The sequence below is a fragment of the Callionymus lyra genome, chromosome 18, assembly GCF_982586985.1.
Source record: "Callionymus lyra chromosome 18, fCalLyr1.hap1.1, whole genome shotgun sequence".
NCBI classification, from domain to species: domain Eukaryota; kingdom Metazoa; phylum Chordata; class Actinopteri; order Syngnathiformes; family Callionymidae; genus Callionymus; species Callionymus lyra.
The window spans coordinates 18,379,437-18,405,888 of NC_141835.1; the positions used below are offsets into that span (position 1 = coordinate 18,379,437).

The 26,452-nt window shown below is 37.1% G+C and overlaps 1 protein-coding gene across 1 annotated transcript in view; it reads left to right on the forward strand.

Annotated features, from left to right (window-relative positions):
* Positions 1-25,617, forward strand: part of pld1a (phospholipase D1a) — a 37,679-nt gene extending 12,062 nt beyond the window's left edge. The window contains exons 2-26 of the mRNA XM_087780387.1: positions 163-378; positions 1,816-1,985; positions 2,068-2,210; positions 4,883-4,991; positions 5,139-5,204; positions 6,216-6,274; positions 6,346-6,438; positions 7,476-7,628; positions 8,670-8,819; positions 9,503-9,586; positions 10,176-10,257; positions 14,851-14,961; positions 15,071-15,256; positions 16,378-16,588; positions 16,653-16,781; positions 16,847-16,965; positions 18,388-18,501; positions 19,333-19,443; positions 19,522-19,610; positions 19,684-19,797; positions 20,544-20,593; positions 20,664-20,798; positions 22,029-22,182; positions 22,263-22,380; positions 23,965-25,617. Of these exons, the coding sequence (XP_087636513.1) occupies positions 195-378; positions 1,816-1,985; positions 2,068-2,210; positions 4,883-4,991; positions 5,139-5,204; positions 6,216-6,274; positions 6,346-6,438; positions 7,476-7,628; positions 8,670-8,819; positions 9,503-9,586; positions 10,176-10,257; positions 14,851-14,961; positions 15,071-15,256; positions 16,378-16,588; positions 16,653-16,781; positions 16,847-16,965; positions 18,388-18,501; positions 19,333-19,443; positions 19,522-19,610; positions 19,684-19,797; positions 20,544-20,593; positions 20,664-20,798; positions 22,029-22,182; positions 22,263-22,380; positions 23,965-24,189 (3,159 nt within the window). The 5' untranslated portion in view covers positions 163-194 and the 3' untranslated portion in view covers positions 24,190-25,617. The remainder of the gene's footprint in view (positions 1-162; positions 379-1,815; positions 1,986-2,067; positions 2,211-4,882; positions 4,992-5,138; positions 5,205-6,215; positions 6,275-6,345; positions 6,439-7,475; positions 7,629-8,669; positions 8,820-9,502; positions 9,587-10,175; positions 10,258-14,850; positions 14,962-15,070; positions 15,257-16,377; positions 16,589-16,652; positions 16,782-16,846; positions 16,966-18,387; positions 18,502-19,332; positions 19,444-19,521; positions 19,611-19,683; positions 19,798-20,543; positions 20,594-20,663; positions 20,799-22,028; positions 22,183-22,262; positions 22,381-23,964) is intronic.
* Positions 25,618-26,452: the final 835 nt, after the last annotated feature.

Sequence of the window (26,452 nt, forward strand, 5' to 3'; positions counted from 1 at the left end):
GTGAACGTCCTCTATATGAACTTGTGTGATTGCGTTAGTGTTTGCTTATCTTTGGGTCTGATGAACCTACTGTAGGAAGCCATCCACGGGACCACCTTTGGGCTCTTACATCTAAGGTAGCCCTCTTACTAGCAGCGTTTTCAACCTTTTCCTCTCCTCCAGGTACGCCCTGCTCAGGGTGGGATCTGCTAAGAATGCTGGGTAAGGCTCAGCCCACGACCAGCAACCTCAATCTGGTGAACTCTGAAGTTCCCGACGCCGTTGCACTAGAGAACCACGGAACACAGGACAACATGGCCGACCTCGTGGAGAGCCTTGATACTCGGGATCTGGACATAGAGGAAGGAGAAGAGACGGACTATGAGCTGAACAGTTCAGGTGTGTTGAAGTGTATTATTATTACACAGATTCATGATACTGCAAGTATTACATCTGAAAGTCCTGATATGTCATTTTGAAAGTACTGTTTCCCGAGACTCCCCGAATGGGAGGTTTGAAGTTCATAATTAACTACATGAGTCTAGACCGTTTAAAATGATGCCAATCGAAATATTAAAACTTAAATGAAGTCTCAAGGTATAAGTACTTTTCTAGGAATCAAGGAATATTGATGCATTTTTAGAATAAGAATATTAAAGCAGCACTGAGGAAGATTTGATATAGCTACTGTATGTTTAGCTCCTCCCACTGTTATAACTGCAACAGTGAAAACATTAAATAGACTCCAGTACTGCCTCCATGATCCATAAGTGCAACATTTTGTTGCATCGTGTAATTCCGTCTCAGGGTCACTGCCATTTAAGGGCAACAAATGTGTTGAGTTAAGTGTCTTTTAAATAGATGTTGGACCTCTATCGTACTCATCAGTATGTGTCTGTTTGTACAAAACTCTCTTTTTATTGAAATATTTACATTAGAAAATTTGCCTAAGTTCCGCCCACTGAAAACACTATTTTAAGCATTAAGGTTTCATGGAATTCGCCCCAAATATGTAAATTATCACGTCATGATGGGCTTCACTCTCATAACCTCTCGTTCGCTGAGATTCCAGACGATAGGAAAACCCGATTACTGCATCTTGGAAATGTTTGGTAGTCACATGGGTAGTAACCAAGCCACGTTCGGTAAATGGAGTCTACTGACTCCTTTAAGAAACATCTTAAGACGTTTCTATTTGTTCAGGCTTTTCCTTGATTTTCTGGAACTCCTGTTGTGTTATCAGTTTTATCTTTATCTTTAAAATATATACTTTATTGAATATTGTTTTGATTGTTCAAGCGCTTTGTAAACCTGGTCTGGAAAAGCGCTATACAAATAAAAATGACTTACTTACTTACTTACTTACATTAAACCGATATTAAAATGTTATCCGTTGTTTAACATTGGTTCAAAAATGTATCTTAGCTTCATCTCGTGCTTGACTAGTAGCACACAAGCTAGTCACTGTTGGAAACACTTCTATTGTGCATAAAAAGTTCGATAAGGTAGTTCAATTATTTGGATTCTGATTAAACAAACGATTATCAGTGAGGATGCTGCCACACACAGTCATTTCATTTCATCTGTTGCTGTTTTAGTTCCAATGTTCCTGTGTCTGGTCCATTTCAGGATTGGAATAATGAGAAAACAAACTTAACTTCATTGTGTAATGGTGTAAAAAGGCATGTGATTTGCAGAGGTTAGTTAATTCCTCATAATGGGGGTAATTATTTAAATGTTTAGTTTCAGGAAATGTTAGTTCTGTCTCTCGGTCTCTCTGAAAACCAGCCTGTTGTCCACCTACATGTGTTTAGTAAACGCCTCCGTCTATCCCAGGAGGCAATCGTATCCCGTTCTCGGCCGTGTACCACACGGTGGGCTTCAAGGAGGCCGCCGCCACGATCTACCTTCCTACTGTTCCCATCACGGCACGGATCCTGGAGGTGGAGAGGTTCAACACGGCACAGGATCGCTTCAATCAGTCTCAGCAGCGCAGCGTTAACAAGGTAAGCTGTTGTGAGAAATATATCTTGAGGCTTAAAAAAAATGACAATTTCAACAATTTTCCGCTTCTCCGCGTGTCCGCAGTCGATGCCTGCCGTCTTCAAGATCGAGTTAAAGCACGGAGAGTTCACCTGGGTGGTGAAGCGGAAGGAGAAACATTTCCTGGAGCTGCACAAAGAGCTGAGGACGTACAAGACCTTGATGAGGATCCCATTGCCAACCCGCGGGTCAGCAACACACTCACACTCTTAGCACAAGTTTCAGTAGACATGGGCCTTCCCTTAAGACACAGATGGCATAAAACATGCAAAGATAGAGGTGTTACAGGGGTGTTAGACTTTCTTGGAGGTTCAGACCTCCTAAACTAGCAAGTTAAGGATTAAAAATGTGCTTTACTTTAGATTAGAGTTGAAAAAAACCCAACAACTTGAATTTAGAATAGTTCTGGTCTGTGATTTGTGTCAGAGTTTTAAGCAAGTCAAGCTTAATTCAAATTTAAATGAATCATATTATTTCAGAACTTGCTTGTTTACAGCAATAATTTGGATGATGTCTCCCTGTTCTGTCATTCAAACAAACCATGTCTTTGTAATAGCAAGAACATGAACGCTTTACAGGTTGTTGCATGAACTAGACGACTGTAATAGATGATACATTTTCAAGGGTATACTAGTAAGAAAATCCATGAAAATCTGATCAATTTATTTGATAATTCTATGTTGGACTTTTGAGGAATGACCAAGTCATCCATGTTTTGATAAGAATGACTTAAAAATTGTATTTATATCTACAATAAATGAAAAAATGCAATCTGTAATTTACATCACAATTTAGACACATTTTTACATTTCAAGAGGTTATGACCCAAAAGGAAGTCTCGCCAAACAAGCTAAATATGAAACGTGAAAATAGTTTTGTTTTACTTACATTCGAAGCACAACTTTCACATAAAAGAGAGCCAAGAAGATGATTCGATATTATCTTTTGGTGGCTGCAGCTGTTGAAAGCGCTCGTCAATCTTCTTTCTCGTCATTATTTCACCACATCTGTGTCCATGATGCTCGGGGCACTGTCTGCTCCCAGCTCTTATCTTCTACTTTATTGACTCCTCAGTAAGTGAAGTGCCTTTTTAGACCAGGGTCACAAAGCGCTTGAACAATCAAACAACAATACATTCAAACAAACCTACAAATTTAAAAACTCGAAAAGGCCAAGACGTAAGACAGGACTTCCAGAAAATCAGGGAAAAGCCTGCACAAATAAAAACGTCTTAAGATGTTTCTTGAAAGAGTCAGTTGATCATCAAACACAGAGGGAGAGGAAGATCGTTCCTAAGCTTAGGAGCAACAGCCTGGAAGGATTTCTCTCCTCTGGTCCGGAAGTATGTTCAGGAACCATCAGTAGATTCTGATCCACAGACCTCAGAGCCCGAGCTGGGGTGTAAGTCTGGATCAGATCAGTGATGTAAGGAGGAGCCTGACCATGAATAGATCTGTAAGTAAGAACCAGAATTTTAAGATTGGTCCTGAAAGAAACTGGTAGCCAGTGAAGAGTTTTAAGGATCGGGGAAATGTGAGTTCTTCTACTAGAGAACAGAATTCTCATAGTTTTGTATTAACTGCAGGCAAGACAGCTCCTTCTTGTTTAGACACGAAAATAAACCATTACAATATTCCAAAGAAGAAATCTGACCCGAAAGTCAAAAGAGACTGTATTAATGTATTAAATAATCCACTTTTATATGCAGCTCTACCTGCTGTTTTGTATTTTTTTTTATTATTAAATTAAAAGGTAACATTCTACTTTGGTTTATTTCTATTACTGTGACAGAGCTGATGTTATTTGCATTATATTTGATACTAGCTCAAATAACCTGGGCATCATCAAATCATAGTTTTCTTTTTTTGTGCTTTTCCAACAGGGGATTCAAAGTCAATCGTATAAGAGGCAAAATTCCTTTAGCATTCAATCTCGTTGAGGCGATTAAACACTCAACAAGCAAATTCCATTCCTTCATAATCATTGTAACTGTCATTAGAAGCTTCTTTGTTATTTATGACATCGATAATCTCTTGTTCCTTATCTCATATCAAAGATTGGCATTGTTTTCCATATGAAGAGCCAACCATTAAATTACAAACCTAACTGGCTGAGGGGTCTTTTCATTTTATCTGAACTTTTTTTTTCTGTGGTCAGATCAGCCATTTTGGACTAATTGTATGTGCTATTTAATTTAATCAATGTGTTCTAACTATATCATCAAAACTACAGTACAGGCCAAACATTTAGACACATCTTCTCGTTCAATGCTTTTTCTTTGTTTTCATGATTATTTACGTAATAGATTATTACTGAATTAATCAAAACTAAGAATTAACACATTATGTACTTAACAAAACAAGTGTGAAATAACTAAACTATTTTCTAGTTTCTCCAAAGTAGCCAACCTTTTCTCTGACTTTTGTAATAATTTGTGATGACCTTTAAAATGTAGCTACCTGAAATAGTTTTTACTTCACAGATGTGTCTTTTCAGGGTTATTTAGTTGTCTTTAATTGGTTTGGGAACCATAACTTGTTCAAAACAGGTTTATACCGCCCTGTTGGGCAACCTTAAATTCATGTTATGGAAAGAACCTAAGTAAAGAGAAATGAGTGGCCACCATTACTTGAAGTCCTTCAAAATTGCAATAACTTTGAATGAGCCCAGAAGTGCAGAGTAATAATTGAATAATGTGAATTAACAGTGGGGAAATAAAAGAATACAGAAGTCATGTAGACTCTTTAATATCTGGGAAGATGAATCCATGAATGTTTGAGCAAGACAACGAAAAAGTACACGGATCATTTTTCATTTGGCGAATTAAAAACTATAAAAATCTGAATTGTGTCTCCATCAGCCACACCGTGAGGAGGAAGACCGTGAGGAAGAGCGAAGTAAGGGAGATGCCGAACCTCCCGAGAGGAGGAGACGACCTGGCCCGCGAAGAGCAAGTCTCGAGCAGGAGGGTACGAACGACTCGGTGAACCATGTTGACAACTGTTGTTGGGGAGATGAGTGCACTCCTGGCTCGTCGCCACGGCGATCCTCTTTGCCCTCTAAAATCCTGTGTGTTTATTGTTGCTATTAGAACACAAGTGTGTGTGTTCCTACAGAGACAATTAGAAGACTATTTGAACAAACTGCTGAGGATGGCCTTGTACCGCAAATACCACCACACTGTGAGTATGTGAGCACTTGCCTGCCACTTTCAAATTTTGTGTACTAATGGCTGCTATTGTGGCTCCCTCACTCATGATGGTAAACAAAATACTTCTTATTTACTGTGAGTCCACAGAATGACTTTCAGAATTTATCAAATATCAAATTGTTGGATAATTCAATGGCAAACAAGTTGAATATCTGGTGAAAATGATGGCTGATAAAAATCAACTCGGAACACGGAATTCATCGGCATTTTTAAGTAACCCATCTACGTCGCAACAGCAGACGCCTTAGGAAGTAGAGAACAGACCAATTGTCGACCTGGGCTGGGAAAAGCTGCCCTAGGTTGATGTACGTTGCTAATCTTCTACATAAAAAGCCTCAGTCCTTCGATGCCGAGTATCGTGTTGACACGAAAAGGTACTTCATAATTCAACGTGACATTAAAACAAACTTTTTGGGTATTCAAGTTTAACTGTATTACTAAACTGAATCAATTGAAGTATCTTAAGATAATTATAATAAGGATTTTAAACTAAAATTGGCAATGCAACTTGCAAATATAACTGTTTTTTGCAGCCCTTGTGAGGCCAAGGGGAAACTTTTTGACATCTAAAATTGCAATTTTAGTATTTTTTTGTCAATTAATGTTTTGTCAATAGTTGTTTAATCGTTAGCTTAGCAATAAGTGCATAAAGATTTGTTTTTAAAAAGACACATGATGTTTTTAATTATGAAAATGTATGAAAGAAAATGTTCCTTTGCAAAGTGAAACAAGATTAAAATGGATAACAATTAAATGAATATTGTGATGAATCTGACAATTATTCTAATTGCCTTTAAAAAATATTTAATTAATTAATCATTCACACCTTTTTAGACCTGAATTTGTTTATTGATGCTTCCACTGCAGTTGCAAATTTCTGATAGAGGGGGCGCCAGAAACGACCTATTTAATCTTGCATATTGCTCCTTTAACATCTTTTTATTGAATTCAAGTCACTAAAGGCACCTTCTTGTCTCCTCAGATGGAGTTCATAGACATCAGCCAGATGTCATTCATTCATGACTTGGGTCCCAAAGGGCTGTGCGTACCTTCTTCATCCCATTAATCTTTAACATCGAGATGTCACGACTTACAAATTGGATCTGTTTCAGGGAGGGGATGATTCATAAGCGATCCGGCGGTCACCGGATCCCGGGTATCAACTGTTGTGGCCACAGCAAGGCCTGTTACCGCTGGTCTAAACGGTACGTGTGATTTTACATCCCTCTCATGGTCATGTTAGGATTGTTTGGATTTTAATGTTTTCTTTCGGACTTGCTGATGATATATAGTGTTATTGGATTTTCAAAACGTTTATATAAGCGACATCAATACAAGCTTTGGAACTTAGTTTTAATTTTAAGTTGGAGAAAACAATTTAGTATTTTTAAATGTCAGTGGTTAGGGGAATACTTCTATTTTGCTGTGCAAGGTAGTTCCTTTACTACATTATAGATGCCACAAGATCAGAATCGCAAGTTAAGGAGGCCAATCGGGCCAAATGAACAAACCAATGGAGAGACTTTAACACTAAGCTTTAGCTGTCATGTGACTGTCATTTTATTTTTTTTTTAATATTTTTAAATAAAAATATTCAGCATAAATCAGATTAAGAAAAGATGTCAATTTGACAGAAAGGACTTTATCTGAAAATATTTTTTTTAATTTATTTGTGATCATGAAGGAACAGAGTGAACAATAATTACACGCATGTTTCTGTTGTTTAGTTTCTGTGATGCATTTTATAATATACATCAATCTTTCAAGTATTTTCTCCAAATAAAACACAGGCTTTCTTCTTTTCTGCTAAATTTATTTTTGCTGTAAATGTGGGAGTGATCTGGGAAAGCGTTTCAACAATTCTCCTGGCTTTAGTTTGAGTGTAGGTGTAAAGAAAAGTGTAAAAACGTGACTCTTGGAAACCATTTATTGCTATTTCATAGCAATAAAAACCCAATTGGTGTGTATTTTTGGCCTGTCGGACAAATAATACTTTCACTAATTGTCGTCCAAATCTGACAATATCTAAAACTTATGAACAGATTTTATTTTTTCATTATTGCGTGAAGAAAGCCAAAAAGAAAACCCACACGCTCAAACTGCTCGGCCTGGCCTCCTACTTCTTCATGATCACTTCTCTTCCTACATCATTTTTTTGAGAAAGCACACAAAGCCATGGGTGAACGAATCACACGTCCATCTATGTTGACAATCTGCTTAGACAACTTTGTTTTTTGTGTAGCTGGCTGGTTGTGAAGGACTCATTTCTGCTCTACATGAAGCCCGACTCTGGTGCCATCTCCTTCGTCATGCTGGTGGACAAAGAGTTCAGCATCAAGATGGATTCCAAAGAAACGGAGACCAAACATGGCGTCCGCATCGATGGTTTATCCAGGTTGTTGTTGAGCAATTACATTTAATTTTCGCTGGTTTTGACGTATGTGTATCCAGGCTCATCGTCAAGGCAACAAAAAGACGATCATAGAATCAACACATACACAGTCATGAGACTCCTACTCATCCAAATTACTGATTCAACAAAACATTCTGGCAGCTTTTAATGTCAATTTTGTTTTTGCTTTCAGCCTGCATTACTGGAGTCGAACCTAGAAAAAAAACGCTAGACATTTATGATTGGATAACGCATTACACAAGAACCCCAAATTCAAGAGAGAAGCTAAAAACGTTTTATAGCATTTATTTACAGGGTTATAAGAATTTATCGATACACATAAATATATATATTTCAAACAAATAGAGACATTCAATGGCGCTGTTGTCTTTTTTTGGTTTTTTATTTCAATCTTTGGGGACTTTCAAATTCAATTTTATTTTTATCATACTATTATTTTTCTAAGTGTTTGTAAAATAAAATAATATATATATTTTTAATAAATAAATATTCACAGCCTTTAAATTACACTTTTGGCAGCAGTCATTACGTCTTCTACAATGGAATCCCAAATGATCCTGAGTACGAGAGGATACATTTGACACAAGCAGCTTTTAAAGCTGATGTTTTGGGTGAATTTTAGTTTAAAAAAAAATTAAAAGCGACTTTGTCAACAGTTGGACAATACTACACATGAATCCTTGTTCCTACAGTATCACAATAGATAACAATATATCGTATCGTTGTATCGTTGTATTGTGATGAGTGTTATATCGCCAGATTCTTGCCAATATACACCCCTATGACTCATGACTGTGTATGCAACCATTGCTTATAATGGGACAAAGAACTGACAATAGATGTAGTAGTGTGACAGATTAACATCTGGATCTCATAGATTGACCTCTATCTCTACAAGCTTGTGCAACTAGTATAGCTATATCTTCAATGCTGTTATTATACTGTAACAATATGCATGAAAGAGCTGCTTGGTGGAAGGCTGCTCACTTGAAGTGGTTAATTATTGACTGATTATATTTCCAGGTCTTTAGTGTTCAAGTGCACCAGCTACAGACACGCCCGCTGGTGGGGTCAGAGCATCGAGAACTTTGTCAGGAGCAATGGAAAGGCTTTCCTCCGAGAACACCGCTTCGGATCATTTGCCCAGATGCAGGAGAACATAAAGTCCAAGTGGTAACCATGAGGAATTTACTACGTTTTTGTGTCCGATTCTACACCACTTCAATGTTGTTTATTTGCTATACATTTACTAAAAAGACAAATAATAATACGGAAACAACAAAGATATTTTTAAATGATACTAATTTCAGAAAAAAACATGGTTTTAAAAAAAACACTGGAAGTTCAGAAAATAATATTTTCCACTTTTTAAAAATTGTAGTTTTAGTATAATTTGTTATTTTTGCTTGAGAGAACTATATAAGCCACAGTGAAGTGAAAGTGATTCAGCAAATGGAAACTCTGTCAGGGCAGTATTTAGATCCGATAGGAAAGAGGTGAGTGTGAAGAAAAAGGACGATCGATTGGAGTAAGATTTTATCGGGGGAAAAAAACACACCTGAAAGACATGCTTTATTATCACAGTTACACCAGAATCTATCTATGGCTCTATAATGATGATAACATGGAAACAATTTTCCGTTAGAGTTTAGAGTTATTTATGGTTTTCTGTCTACACCATGATAGCTTTATGCTAACTCTAGCATATATTGTGTATATATACATATTGTATAGGGTAGGTTGTAGTGTCAGTCTTCTTTTCAAAATAAATGTGCAATTTCAATGACAAGTTGCAAAAATAAAAATGTACTTTGCTAATGACAGATTTATATTTCTTTCTTCATTCACACCTGCAGGTATGTGAACGGGAAGACGTACATGGAGGACGTGGCCGACGCTTTGGAAAGCGCCAAAGAGGAAATCTTCATCACAGACTGGTGGTGAGTTCCTCCCGCGGGATCGATAAAATATGTTTTCTGACCACATTTTCGTCTGGCGTCTGATGTCTTTTTGCACACTTCATCTTAATCACTTAGAGTCGAGATGAAACGCGGGCAACAAACCATGCAGAGTGGGTGAAGTAGGTCGTAAAAAAAAAGAAGTCAAAGGGCCTCATGCATAAGTCATCTGAGTGAATACAAAATGTTAAAAAATAAACCTGATCTTTACGGTAGGTACCGTAGATTTGAATTGACATCAGTGTTGGTTCTTTGGCTGGTGAAAATCTGCAGCCAGAGTTTATAAAAAGAACATGTGGGAATCTACAACTGTGTACAATCATTCAGCTCATCATAACGTGGCTGTCCAGGTCCAAATGTGCCAGCACTCTAACCGCTGTAACACGATCTTCGTAAATGAGCTGTCAGTCAGTGCAATATGAGGTGGTGGAACGCTAGACATGCACAGTTCCACGGTGCCAAAGCCAGTGAGCCAAGTTGCTAAGTAAGAGTTTACTGTACAACATGTGATGATGAAGACCAGTGAGAACCTTTTTTTTTTTTTTTTTTTAATGTTGTTTCTTCTGTTCAGGCTCAGTCCGGAGATCTTCCTGAAGAGACCAGTGGTGGAGGGCAACAGGTGGAGACTGGACTGTATCCTCAAGAGGAAAGCTGTGAGTCGTTTTGTCATGGAAATAGTTCAACGTGACAACTTGAGATGAGGCATTCGCCCAGTTATTCAAAAATCTTGTTCGTTCTATTTATGAAAATGTCTAAAAGTGAATTTTCAGTTAATTCTCTTTATGATGAATATATCAGCTCTAAATACAAAGATTCCGCCAAAAATCCAATGGTACTAAACTAAGCATAACAGTTTTCTTTTGTGTCTTGTTTGGTTACCTCATTTTCACCTAGTTCATTTCTTAATCAGGCATGTCCAAAGTCAAAAACTGGGGGCCATTTGTGGCCCTTGAGAAGATTTTATGCGCCCCAAGAGGGTCATTACAAACTGTATAACTCAACCAGGGACACAAGAAATGTAGAAATAGAACTTTTAAATGCCCCACAAGTTAAATGGAACAAGTAAAGCAATTCCAAGTGTCAATGCTAATTTCTTTAAAACAAAAAAAATTCTGTCTGTGATGAAGTTAGAAATGTTGTGTTGAATTGGTTGATTAGACAGGAATTTCTAAATGAGAACTCCTGGATGGATAATTGGTTTAATATGTGTACTGATGTCTTGACATTTGTTTGTATGGTAATAATAGATATCTTAACCCTAGTTAATTTTTAATTCATGCAAACAGACATGCATATACAACATATTGTAATGAATTTGCTCACCTTGTATGTGTTTGTAGAAAATATAGAGTATATATTATATTTATTTCTCGTTTAATAAAATCATTTTGTTCAATTGTCTAATCAAGGAGGAGCCGTCTCGCCGCAGTTAATACAAAACTCTGCAGCAAGAATTCTGACCCGCTCTAGTAGAAGAACTCACATTTCTCCGATCCTTAAAACTCTTCACTTGTTGCCAGTTTCTTTCAGGATCAACGTTAAAATTCTGGTTCTTACTTTCAGATCTATTCATGGTCAGGCTCCTCCTTACATCAGTGATCTGATCCAGCCTTACACTATTACTATTAATTTGCACATTTAGCTAAAGAATGTATTTTTTCTGCGTGTTTGTTATTGTAATGTCACCCTAGCTAATACAGTATATACTGCTTAGTTTGTTCTCGCCTGAGGGAAGTAAGTAGATTTGACATTTGTTTAGGGGTAAAGAGTAAATGATTTTACGTCTGACACTTTAAGTCAATAGTGTACAAGCAAGCACGTGGATGTTTTCTTCTGATTTATTGACTCCAAGTGAAGTTCTGCTCTTGTTTCCAGTTCCCAGGGGTTATGTCATTTTATTGTGACAAATACTAAAAAAGTTTGCATGAGCAATTGAAGGTTGAATAACAACCTAACTCGTTTTTTGAAATATTCATTTTACAAAAAAGCCGTCACTATTATACCAACATTTTGTGTTGAATTTAAGATACTATGAATTGAAAAATATTCAATTGGAATGATGATATCAACCTCTTCGTGTGATTTTTTTTTTCATTTTGAAAATATTAAAATCATTTTATTCAATTAATTGTTTAAAAAAAATTAAACCTCCAATTTTCAATTATTAAATGATTAAAAGTTGTAATTCCACGCTTAGAAAAACATTTTGATAAATAAATTCAAAGTTTCAACAATTGAAATTTTAATTTCAATCACTGTATATTCTGATGTATTTTATTTAATATTTTGCTTCTAAAGTAATTGTTTAAATTTGAGATGAAAAATAGCAAATATACCTATAAGGAATACAAACATTGTTTCACTGGTCATTGTGTTGAAATATTGGATCAAGTGTAAATCGAACTTGAAAATTCAGAAAAAACGGTGCCCTTGGACAAATGAAGATCTCCTGAGTCTGAAGAGACTTTGTCGAAAGACTGAGCGTCTCTGGAAGTCCACTAAACTTGAGGTGCATAGACTTCACCTCAGGGATCTGATGACTTCTTACAATGAGATGGTAGAAACTGCTAGATCTGATTACATCAGAAAACTGGTAGCAGCAAATAGGAAAAACCCCAAAGTTTTGTTTGACACGATTAATTCACTCGTGTCTCCTGCTCCTCAAATCACGCCGGTCTTCTGTGAAGCTGACAGCAATGCATTGTTGAGATTTTTCATTGACAAAATTAAATTGATCAAAGAGAAAATCCCTCCCCCTTTGTTTGGAACCCCTACTGTCTCTGAGGCCCTCTCCTCCTCTTGGTCCTCCTTCACTGCTGTATCTTTGGGTGATATTTCGGCACTAGTGAACAAGATGAAACCCTCCTCTTGCTCAGATGACGTCCTTCCTTGTAGGCTTTTTATCAAAGTATTTGATGTAATTGGCCCCTGGGTTACCAATATGGTGAACCTCTCCCTTTCCACAGGGGTTTTTCCCAATGCATTTAAACATGCCATTGTGGAGCCTCTGCTCAAAAAACCAGGCTTAGACCCAACTGACCTCAGTAATTTCAGGCCTATTTCTAAGCTCCCTTTCTTGTCCAAGATCTTGGAGAAGGTGGTGTCTGAGCAGCTGTCTTTGTTCCTGGATCAGAGCGACATCCATGAGAAGTTTCAGTCTGGCTTCCGTAAACATCACTCTACGGAGACAGCTTGATTGAAAGAGCCTTTGACACAGTTGATCACCAGATCCTGCTGCGAAGACTGTGGGATGAAGTGGGACTGTCTTGGTCCGTGTTAGAATGGTTCTCATCCTAAGTTTCTGGGCGCAGTTCTAGTGTATCTGCCAATCAAATGAGGTCTGAATCGGCAGATCTGTTGTGTGGAGTCCCTCAAGGTTCTGTTCTGGGTCCTTTATTGTTTTTGCTGTACTTGATTCCCCTCGGTAAAATCGTTCAGAGATTTCCAGATGTTTCTTATCACATTTTTGCTGATGACATCCAGCTCTACTGCTCTTTTGATCCAACTGAGCCCCAAAGGCTGAACAGCTTAGTCAATTGTTTGCTAGAAATCAAACAATGGCTGAGTGAAAACACTCTACAGCTAAATGTGGACAAAACTGAAACACTGGTGATTGCTCCTGATGATAAGGTTCCAGGGTTGAGTCAGTACTTGGGTGACTTAGGTCAGTCTGTCAAACTGAGCCTGAGAAACCTGGGTGTTGTATTTGATAAAGACATGTCTCTTGTTCAACACTGCAGAAAACTGACCAGAAACTGTTTCCTTCAACTGAGAAAAATCTCTAAACTTAGGAAAATGTTGTCGGAACATGATCTGAGCTTGTAATCCATGCGTTTGTTTCTTCTCGTCTGGACTATTGTAACAGTTTGTTTTCATGTCTTAACAAGAAGGAGCTGTCTCGCCTGCAGTTGATTCAGAACTCTGCAGCGAGAATTCTAACCCGCTCAAGTAGAAGAACTCACATTTGTCCGATCCTTAAAACTCTTCACTGGCTGCCAGTTTCTTTCAGGATGAACTTTAAAATTCTGGTTCTTACTTTCAGATCTATTCATTGTCAGGCTCCTCCTTACATCACTGATCTGATCCAGCCTTACACCCCAGCTCGGGTTCTGAGGTCTGTGGATCAGAATCTACTAATCGTTCCTCACACACGGTTCAGGACCAGAGGAGAGAAATCTTTTCAGGCTGTTGCTCCTAAGCTTTGAAACAATCTTCCTCTCTCTTTGCGCTTGATGGATCTACTGACGTTTCTATTTGTTCAGGCTTTTCCTTAATTTTCTGGAACTCCTGTTTTGTTCTCAGTATTATCTTGATCTTTAAAGTATATACTTTGTATAGAGTATTGTTTTGATTGTTTAAGCACTTTGTGACCCTGGTCTGGAAAAGCGCTATATAAATAAACATTACTTACTTACTTACTTACTTACATACTCATCGTATCAGGAAATGTTTTTTCTTGAGCTTATCTTAAGATCTCAAATTATCCACATTAACAAAAATGTCACTCCTATTGACCAACTCTATGTTGGAGATGTACAAACAACTTGTAATGCATGATTACTCACAACTGAAAGCCCTTGGGACTTATTTTCATGTTTATAAGTAAATAAACATCAGCCCAAAATACCCAGAACTAGCTTGTGTACTCGGCGTTGCCTGGGGATTTTTTTTTTTAAAGATACAAAACCATGAAAATATTTCAAAAGAAAAATGCACAACAATTCTAATAAAACATCATTTTTAAACTGATGGCACCACCTACTGATCTCTTCACAACATGACACTGTTTCATGAAGCTTCATCAGACCAACACTACTGAAAAGGCTGAAAACCTTGTATGACTTGCGACTATAACTTGCTTAAAATTTGAGCTCTAATTAAGTCAAAACATTCCTTGAAATGAGAAGAAATTGAGCATTTTCAATAATAATAAGTGGTCAGTAGGTGGCGCCATCAGTTTTAAAATGATGTAATGTTTCATTAGAAAAGTTGTTCAAAACAAATGAAAATACGACATAGACCGCCATCTAGTGGACTCTGAACATAATGACACTGCTTCATGAAGCTTCATCACACCATCACTACCTTAAAAATCTGGCTACATATATTTAGTGTTCATACGTGGTCCTATTCTTAATGATGTTCTTCTCTGTGTCAGTGAATTTCTAAGAACACAGCTTCACTCATGAGGCAAAGGTCCAGATGAGTTTTCTTAATCTGTAACATGGCTCTGGTTTTCTCATCAGCAACAAGGAGTGCGGATCTTTGTGATGCTGTACAAGGAGGTGGAGCTGGCCCTGGGCATCAACTCCGGGTACAGCAAGAGGACGTTGCTGCATCTTCACCCCAACATCAAGGTCAGTGACGCCTATATTTAGTGTGACACCGTATATTCAAGCTACTATCTGGAGAGAGATACAATCCCATTCACCTGCCAGCAAATAAATCATCTCGCTTATGTCGCAGGTGATGCGTCATCCTGACCACGTGTCTTCCTCCGTGTATCTGTGGGCTCACCACGAGAAGATCATCGCCATCGACCAATCGGTGGCCTTCGTTGGAGGGATCGATTTAGCCTACGGCCGCTGGGATGACGGCGAGCACCGTCTGACGGATGTTGGCAGCGTGACGCGTTCTGTGGCCCTCGAACAGGTTAAACGAACACACAACTACACAAATAACAATACCACAATAATTGAACCCCTCTTTTTTCATTTATTTTTATCTCCTTTGTGAGAAATTATTTTTCCTTTTGAAGTAAATTGAAGTACTATTCTTAAAAAAAAGGTCTTTATCATATTTTATATTGTTTTTTTTAATGTAATAAAATACAAGTTTTAGGTTATTTGGCTTTATATAAAGTGTCATGGCTTGGCTTAAAGAAAACTTTTTCAAAATGAGTTTCCTTCTTTCCATCGGCTTGACGGCCCCTTTTATAATATGGCCCTTGGTAAAAATGTATTTCCTCCATATCTATACATTTATTCGGGGTCAATGGCCTCCAGGGGGCGCACGTAATGCAAGAGTGAGACAACAGAGGTGATGTGCCGAGGAACAAGAACATGTATCAATGAATAGTTGGTGAGACGTTGGAGACGGCAGCGTAAAGAATGAATTCATTGCAAAAAGACAACAAAAGCTTTGAGCGGAAATAAAAGCAAATGTTCCTGTATTTGACTTTTTTTGTTTTTAAATTTAGATAATAATAATTTGCTCCATGGTCTGTAAAGATTGGTGTTTGGTTATTTGTTTAATGGTCAACTAATGTAAAACCCAACTTTCCTCTCCAAGATATAGTAAGTCCCTTTTTATGATGGTGTTTTAAAGTAATTACATTTTAAAGTTCTCCCCCGTCTGAAATCTTGGCGAACGAGGGGTTATCACATTCCACTTTGTTTATATGATTCCCTTAGAGATGTAGACTTCCAGGTGGATTGGTGACACGTGGTGACAAACCTTGATGCTTAACCAATCACAGAGTGGGTTGTTCAGTGGGCGGGGCTTAAGCACATTTTCAAAGGTCAATATTTAAATGAAAACAGACACATACTGATGAGTACGATACAAACATCTAAATGTTACACTTAATATACACTTAAGTTGATCTTTAACAACTTAATTCTCTATTTAAGTCTTAAAAAAGTATTGAAATAATCTTCTTTAAACACAAAGTTATCATAATCTGTGATGGCATCTGAACACGTTTTTTTTTAAGTCCTGGAACTTATTTCAACGTAATAATATTTTTGTATTTCATGATATTCCTGTTACAGGCGGCGTCCAACAACAATCCGCCCAGCTTGCGGCTCTCCTTCGATAGGCTCGACGGAGAAAGAAACGGACAAGGCACCCCGAGCGGTGACGCCGATTTGCCCCGGCTGAAGGGGATTGGCCGCAATCGCAGAGCTCGGTTCAGCCTGTACAAGCACCTTCAGAAGCATGCTCTGCAGCACGCCGACAGCGTCAGCAGCGTGGACAGCTCGGGTAAGTTCGGACAAAAGCTCCGTAAACAAGACGCTTTGCTTTACAGCATAGTGTTTTGTTTCAGGGAGTGGTTCAGTGAAGAGCCTGAAGACCGGTGTGGGAGAGCTACAGGGAAACACACGCTTCTGGCATGGAAAAGACTACTGCAACTTTGTGTACAAGGACTGGATCCAGCTGGAAAAACCTTTTGATGGTCTGGAAACCTCTGCACATAAAAAAAACCATCATGTGTCTAAACATGTGCCATTTTCTCTGAAGACTTCATCGACAGGTACACCACGCCCAGGATGCCCTGGCATGACATTGCCTCAGTGGTTCATGGCAGAGCTGCTCGGGATGTTGCCAGACATTTCATTCAGCGCTGGAACTTTACCAAGGCAAGGTGACCCCCCCCAGCCCCCCGACTAAACTCTTTGAGAAATGCCTGATACGGCTGCGGCTTAATAAGTAACACCTTTGTTTTAACAATGTGGTTTTATGATCCTGGAAAAGTTTTTTTTTTCCAAGTAAGACCTGTCTCCACTTTATCTAGAACAAATCAATATTTATTCATTTATTAACTTGAAGAACACGGATAATGACAACCAACTTGTTTTTTCTAGAAGATTTTCCACATTTATATGTTAAATATACATAAAATGTATGCCTTTTTAAAAATGTTTATTCGTTCATTTTGTACCACTCACTGTACCGTACACATTTTTTTTGTACGTGTCAAGTCTCTAAATTATAGCAGATTTTTTTTTTATAGTTTGATTACAAAGAAAATTGAATTTTTTGTTGATTCCGAATTTTAATAATTAAACAGTTATTATTCTGTTTGGGTTTGCAATGGAAATGTAAACAAACATTTTATTGTAAATGTGCTAAAAAATGGATATACATTTTGTTATATTCATAAAAAATAGTCATGTTGCATATCGTGATTATATTTATCTGTGTCATATATCATTATTATTTATCAATTTAACTTCTTTAATGGATATATATTTTAATGTTTTGACACAGTTGTTATAACATGAGCAAATTTAAACATTTTAGCTTGTCGTATACCTGGCGACATAGCTCAGATGGTAGAGTGGTTGCCTGCAGTCCAAAAGGTTGCAGGTTCAATCCCAGCTCCAGACAAGCCTGTGTCGTTGTGTCCCTGAGCAAGACACTTTACCCTGATTGCTCCTGATGGTAGACTTGGCGCAGGTGTGCAGCCTACTCCCATCAGTATGTGTGAATGGCTGTAAAAAGCACTACCGAATTTCCCCTCGCGGGACTAATAAGGGATTCTAAAAAGTAAAAAAAATAAAAAAGACTGTTCACATGATAATTTGGATGCACAAGATTCAATTATGTTTTACTCTAATGACATCAAAACATCATTATAACTTGTTTGTTTTAGTTTATTTTGAACGTTCGACTACACTCTTCTCTACTGTTTCGCTTAGTATTGTTTTTTTTCCAAGTTTGGATACAAAGATAATGGAAAAATTATTTTTACAATGTAAGAATAATAAATGGTTATTCTGTTTGGGTTAGGAATGTAAATCTTAACAAACATTGAATTGTCAATGTGCTTAAAAATTCATATACATTTTTATTATATTTATTAAAAATATTCTTTATTATAATATGAGCGAATCTAAACATTTTAACCCGTCGTATATATCTGCCAGATTTATCCCTTCAATTGACAATTTGGATTCCCAAGATTCAAATATTTTCTACGCCAATAACACAAAAAAGATCATTACAGATTGTTTTGTTTCTACTCCACTATTCTCATCTCGTACTTATTGTTCTTCTAGATCATGAAGCCAAAGTATCGCTCCCTGTCTTACCCATTCTTGCTGCCAAAATCTCAAACCACTGCAGACGACCCTGGTTATCAAGTCCCTGACAGTGTTGATGCCAAAGTTCAGGTAAGTGAAACTATAACCTCTCACCTTAAAGGGTAGGATAGCAAGGATAGCATTATATAACTACAGTCCACACTCCAGGCTCCTGCCAGAATCTGAACGCTGTCTTTGTTGGGTTATACGAATCCAAAGGCTCTTACATCACAAACAATGTGTTAGCATCTGCCGGCCGAAAATAGTCTATAAAATAAAAATAGATACAAGGTATTGTCAGAACACTAAAACACTAGAATAAAACTGTATTTGTCTTTCACTTAAATACAACTTTCACCATTGACGTGAATATTGTTAAAATACAACCTTTTAACAAATGAATGCTGGTTTTAGACAAATGACTTATTGGAAAACAGTCCCTATCTCTATATTTGACAAATAAAATAGTTAAAGAATTTAATCTTTTAAATGCTATTTTAAATTTAACATGTACAAATTATTTAGAAATTTCTTTGGCCAACAATTTAGTAAATTAAATATTTAATTACTAAGGGTAAGTTTATCCTAATCAAATCCTAGATTTAACAACATTTAGGAGGAAAACTGAACTAGTAGTTGTTTAGGCATTAAAGACCAAGTTTTAAATTCTGTGTTGCCTTGTTGTGGCTAACTTATTTTCACCGCTTTTTTCAAAAATATTTGAATGAATATTTAAAAAAAAGAGATTTCAATAGAGTTTTTATATCATTCAAAAATAGAAACTGAGAAAAGTCATGTTCACACTAAGCAAACACCGCCACCTGCTGACAATACATCAATATCGTTTAACACAGGGCTTGAAAACACCCGCTTTGTCAAAGCTTTTATTTCTAGAAATGAAACGTGTGTCTTCTTTGTCAGATATTGCGGTCAGCGGCCGACTGGTCAGCAGGTATCAAGTACCACGAAGAGTCCATCCACAACGCTTATATCCAGGTCATCGCCAAGAGCAAACATTACGTTTACATTGAGGTGAAACGACGAACAACTTCTTTTTAAATGATATTTATATATTTATCATATCTAAGCAGCCATTTTCTCGCTCTTCAGAACCAGTTCTTCATCAGCTGTACCGACAACAGGACGGTTTTCAACAAGATTGGAGACGCCATCATTGAGAGGATCATTCGAGCGCACAAGTACTGCCACACCTGTTACTAGATGATGCTCGGTTTGCTGCTATTCACTGACTGGGTTGCTGTTTGTTCAAAGGGAGGGTAAGAAGTACAGAGTGTACGTGATCACACCGCTGCTCCCCGGCTTCGAGGGCGACATCACCACAGGAGGAGGGAGCGCCATTCAGGCCGTCATGCACTACAACTACAGGTGCAGCAGGAATAGAATAACAAGAGTTACATTGTTCATTCATGGGTTTTTTGGATCTTTGATACACTTTTTGGGCAATGTTAGTTGGCACAGCAGTTTAAAGATTTAACATTTAAATCAAGATCTACAGTTCACATTATAAAAATAACGAAAACTATAATCAGAAAAACGAAATGATAATAAAATCAATAAAAAAAGGAGATAATAATTATAATATGATGATAATTAAATAAGACTCGTACAACAAAAGAAACGCATAAATAAATGATAAGTTAAGTGCACTCACTAAAAAAGTAAAACATTGTACAACATTGAAACATTATATTCTATTTATTTTTTTGTGATTACATATATGATAGATGGATGGATAGATGGATGGATAGATGGATGGATAGATGGATAGATGGATAGATGGATAGATGGATAGATTGATGGATGGATGGATGGATTGATAGATGGATAGATGGATGGATTGATAGATGGACAGATAGATGGATGGATGGATGGATGGATGGATGGATTATGATTAAAAAAACAATGAAATAAATAATAAAAATAGAATAATAATAAAATAAAGCCCAACATTTGTTTTGGGGCCTTTGGGGTCACCTTGACCTTGAGATAACACACTGGTTAAAAATCATAGTTGTAATAGGAAGTCGGACAAAGCTCCTAGTTTGTGTTTGTGAAGAAGAATTAGAAACAGCATGAGGTCTTAAATTGTTGTTTTGTTCTGCTCATCATAGAACCATCAACAGAGGAGACTACTCCATCATCTCTCAGCTGAAAAAGGAAAGTAAGTATAAAAGAATTGGAAACATTATGTCCGATCCTGTCGTGTGTCTCACTCTCAACCGCGCCGTCAGTGGACGACCAGTGGATGAACTACATCTCCTTCGCTGGCCTGCGGACTCATGCGGAGCTGGAGGGACGTCTGGTCACGGAGCTCATCTACGTCCACAGCAAGATGCTCATCGCTGACGACAACACCGTCATCATTGGTCAGTCATCATCCAAAACAGGAAAAGGGTTCCATCTACTGGAGTATGAGATGTAGAGCAGTCATATTGAAGGCACTTAAATGCCAGCGCACAATTCATTCATTCGTTTTCTTTGCTGCTTATTCCCTTATGGGTGTTGAGGAGGGAATGGAGCCTATCCCAGTTTCATGGGGTGAATGGCAGGGGTCCTCTGGACAGGAGACTATTCTGTCAAAGTGCACACAAAGAAATTCAACAATTCATACTAATATCTACTGACAAGTTCCCAATCAACCTCTGTATGTTTTTGGACTGTGGGAGGAAACCGGAGTTCCCGGAGTAAGCCTATGCAACACAGGGAGAACATACAAACTCCACACAGAAAGGTCACAAGTTAGGTAGAACTTTATTGATCCCTCAGGAGGTCTCCTTCGGGAAATAGTTTTTTTTCCAATTAGCCACAGCAAATACAGCAATTTTTCATTAAAAAAAAAAAAAAAAAAAAAATAAGAACAAGAACAAAGAGAAATAAAGAGAAAGAACAAGATGATACAGTCTAAAGATAAAGAATATAGATCAAAGAAAAAAAACAAAGAAAAAGGATACAAAGATTAACATAGAATAGAACATCATGATACTTTTACTTTTAAGTTGGCTCCCTCCTGACCGTGTGCCGCCAGGGGAAAACTATATACAGGTATATATATATATATATATATACTGTATATTTATTTATTTATTTATTAATGATGAAATGTTGTTTTTAAAAAAAAATCTAAATAAATAATTTTTCCAACAGTCCATTTTTGCATTAAACTGCAGCACCAGTTTTGCAGCTGACCCACAAAGACTAGAAATGGTGGTCACTGGGGTGTGTATTGGCAAGAATATGGCGATATACTCTATATTGCAGCAGTTAAGACTTCCTCAAGAGTCATGTGGTCTGTAAATTCTGCAACACCAGAGTCAAGTACTTGTTTTGAAACCAAAATATGTCCAACACTCAGCTTTGAAAGCTGCAGGATCCAATTGTAAGTAATTAAGTAAGTAATTAGTATTTATAGAGCGCTGTTCTAGACCATGGTCACAAAGTGCTTAAACAATAAAAGAAATACCCAATAAAATTAAATAAAATTTACTATAATAATAGTTAAAAGGTCAAGACAACACAGAGTCTGAGAATGAGATAATAAGACTTTACTAATTAATAATTAATGTACATATACATTTACATGTGTGTGTCTGTTCCAGGCTCGGCCAACATCAATGACAGGAGCATGCTGGGTAAGCGAGACAGCGAGGTGGCAGTGATCGTGGAAGACTCTGAAATGGTTCCGTCAGTGATGGATGGCCGGGAGTACCAGGCCGGTCGATACGCACTTAATCTACGGCTGGAATGCTTCAGGTCTGAGACGAAAGAGTCCCTCAAGTTTTCTGAAAGTCTACTTTTAACACCAAGTTTATTTTTTACCACCATCTGCTCAGAACCATCCTCGGGGGCCACACGGACGCCAGGATTGACCTGTTGGACCCGGTCAGTGAACGCTTCTACAAGGAGGTGTGGATGACCACAGCTGGACGCAACGCCACCATTTACGAGAAGGTGATCCATGATGATTTTTATGTAACATATACAGTTTACAAAGATTTAAGCAAATATGAAATAAATGCACATTTAATACTCTTAAAAAATGCAAAAATATACAACCATTTTAATGTAGTGAGTTGTGTTCATCGTCATCTTTCTCCAAATGACACACTTGAAAAAAAATCCCCAAAATTGTGCTCGTCTGTAATGTCCATCTTGTATTGAAGCCTTGAGATAAGGAGTTATTCCAGAAAAACGTATATTTTACGCTTATTTGTAGCAGATGCTTTAAAGCTAACATCCTACACAAACAGGAAGTTCTCCGGGTAAATATTAAGAGCGCTTCTAGTTTACTGTGAACACTACTTTCTACTGGAAGCTGCTGTGTCTTTTGCCGACTCAGTATATATAATGTCGAAAAGTAACATTGCAAATGACAATCGTATTCATCAAAAATACCCACAGTTATGTTCTGTGTTTGTCTGTACCTTTATTGTAAAATCCAACATTTAAATTGTGATTTAGACCCCCCTTGTTTTCAAGGGCGACCTGGCCCTCCGTCTTACCCGTTCATCCAACAAAGAAGTGGGACACCCCTCTGTGTCACAGGCAAATCGTAGAGCTAGGGGTTAAAATCGAGGGGTAGTAATGGACTAACAAATATCTCTTTAACATGCCATTTTTTTTACACACATTGACTTACCGCTCTACTGTAATAATCCCCTGCTGAGATGCTGCTTGGCTGCCTACTAGAGATGAACAATATAAAAAAAATTAAATCGACATACAGATTTAATGGAAAGCAATTTTAAAATTACATTGGCAGCGTAAAAAAAAAGGAAAAAGAACAGGCTTACACTGACTTCACAGTAGGGGGCTGTTTTACCATAACATGTTTACATTTTCAATTGCTGTAGCCAAAACTTTGTTCTATTTTTTATAATGACTGGAGATTTACATTTCTTTGTATATTTGAGTTGTGATTAATTTTGTTTTATTTCGTTTTTCGTCTTTCATCTCAAATTATTTGTTATGTTCCATTCAGGGTTTGTTATGAAGTGCCATGTTGTTATATGCTTATATTTATACAGTCATAAAAGTAGAGTAAAACAGTCTGTGTAATGTATTTAACAAGTTGACTTACTACAAAAAGAGACAATCACGCATGCTTATAATTTATTATACTATACTGCAAGCAAGTAAGTAAGTAATAATGTTTTGTAAAGCGCCTTTCTAGACCAGGGTCACAAAGTGCTTGAACAATCAAAAGCAAACCTCAGAGCCCGAGCTGTGGTGTAAGGCTGGATCAGATCACTGATGTAAGGAGGAGTCTGACCATCAATAGATCTGAAAGTAAGAACTAGAATTTTAAAATTGATCCTGAAAGAAACTGGCAGCCAGTGAAGAGTTTTAAGGATCGGAGAAATGTGAGTTCTTCTACTAGAGAATTCTCGCTGGAGAGTTTTATTATTATTTATTTATTTATTATTATTATTAACTGCAGGCGATGTTTACTGTGTTGTGTCCCGCATTTAACATCCACTTCCTGTCTATAAATGTACCTGTTTCTCAGTGAAATAACTTTGCGTTTTGCTGCAGGTATTTCGCTGCCTCCCTTCATCCCTGGTGAGGAACATGGCCGAGCTGGAGCAGTACCAGTCCATACTGGGTTTGGCCCAAACGGACAAAGCCCGTGGTCAGGAGGAGTTGCGTAAAATCAAAGGATTCTTGGTCCAGTTTCCGCTGGAGTTCCTGGCAGAGCAAAACCTCATGCCCTCGGTCGGGACGAAGGAAGCCATGGCCCCGACTGAGTTGTGGACATAATGGTTCTGCCGACTTTTGGTGTTTTTTCTGAGACGAGGTTGGATTGAAAGAAGTTGAGAAACAAATGCCAGCAGATGAGACATCTTTGAACCGTTGTCGGCAGTGAACTCTAACGATACTGAATCCTTTTTTTTGACTGCCATGGAAGACAACATGATCATCCATTTACACAAATGGATATGAGGAAACGCATCACAAACATCATGGGACCAGGTTTAAACTTTAATACATTTACAAATCTCAGCATGTTGAAAAAATGAAAGCTTTTCATTTGAGTTTTACCTTTTGCATGTGTTGCTTAAGTCATGATGGGGAAACATTTTCAAGTATTTATGACGTCAATAATGTGTCGACCTATGGATCTGATCAATTCATCTTAATTTCTGTGCACAGTCTAAGAAGTATTCTTCTCTTTTATTACTTTTTCACCATATTTCACCATTTACACTATTGTTGGAAATCAGGAGTTGTCATTTTTGTCTTAGTTTCAGCTAACAAATCATTTATTCTAGGCGTTATAAAACGGAAAAATAGTCCGTTTAACTTACCCCTAGATGGCGCCGTTTTCTAAAAAAAAAAAAAAGTTTTATTCGCTTTTAAATTTTGTATATTTATTATTTTTACCAGGGCCGCTTGCAAAAAAATTGGACAGTTCATGTGGATCACATGCTGAATACATTATGACTATTGGTTTATAAAAAGCTGCTACATGTCTACTAGCATGTGGAAAAGAAAAGTAGCTGAAAGATAACGCAACTGGTCATAATGTTAAAGCTGTTCTTTTTTTTTTTTAAAGAACAAACAATTATTAGTGACATAAAAGGCAATATAATGAAATTAGATACTAAAATTCAAAGTTAATGTACAATTTAAATGTAATGTATTAATTAAGCAATTATAAATAAGGATGTGACACCTCTTGTTCTTTTTAACATGTCAGAATTGATAAAACTCTCACGTGTCAATGTTTTTAACCCATTTTTAGACTTTTTAATTGAAGCTAAACATTAACATTTTAAACTGTATCAATGCTTCTCCCTATAATGTGATCCTTCTAAAGAAGTCTAGGTGTGGGTAAAGTTGAAGTTCATGATAAAGCGCTTATTATCAGAAAATGATTTATTTTTGTTAGCAGGGGACCAGAATATTCAAAGAACTGAAGCTATAATGTTGTTGGTCTGAGCATTTCTTTATATATAAATACATTTTCTGTCCGTTTTTTTCTTTGGCTCTTCATACACACTATCTTTTGTACAATTTTTACATATCCGGGCATTTATTGATCATGAAAGAGGTTGTGAAGTTATCATAACCCAACAATAATTTAAAGTGTTATGAATCTTGGAATGGGATTTTTTTTTACTTGGTGTTTTCCATTGAAGTCCTCGATCTGCACGTCTTGTTGAATAAAAATGAAAAGTAAAATGAGCCTGGACCTTGTATTCATTATTATTCATGAGAGAATGTACATTTTCACTAAAAATGAATTAACATTTTATTGCTTCAATTGATTTACGTTAATTCAGAACCTTTTACGGCCATTGATCTATTCATTAAAAAGGTAATAGAAAGCTTAAGATATCAAAGATTTTAAGGCTACTTCAATTGATGACTCTGCTTATTGTCATGTTAAAATTAATGGATTATCTTTCTTAAAAAATAACAGTTTGAGTTGGCATAGATTATTGCTTGTAGCAAGTGTAGTAAGCAATAAAACGTAATTAAGCACAAGCAATTTTAAAGAAAATATGACACAATAATGAAACATGATCTTCAGTAAATATCATTTCAACTGTTAACTAGTTAGTAAATTAATTCCTCCTCACCTCCTTGTAACTTCAATATAAACTTCTTAAAGGGGAACTAATGTCAAACTCCAACTCTCCTGACCTACATGTTTTAAATGTTTAAGTCTTCCTCTCCAAGAATTATATAAAGTTCCCACCCGTCATAATTCTCTGCGAACAAGAGGTTACAAGAGTGGAGTCCATGATGAGGTCTTAATTGTCTTAACTCCTCCAGCTCCTCCTGCTTTGTTTATACAACGAGTCCCTTGGAAGTTGAGACTTAATGGCTCGCGGTGACAAACATTGATTCTTGAGCAATCACAGCAGGGTGGGCATGGTTATGGTAAACAAGATTAAATCTACAGAAAAACTAATTGTTTTCGGGGCTTAATTGTATTTTCTAATGTATATATTTCAATGAAAAAAGAGTTTTGTACAAACAGACACATACTGAGAGTACAAAAGAGGTCGAAGAT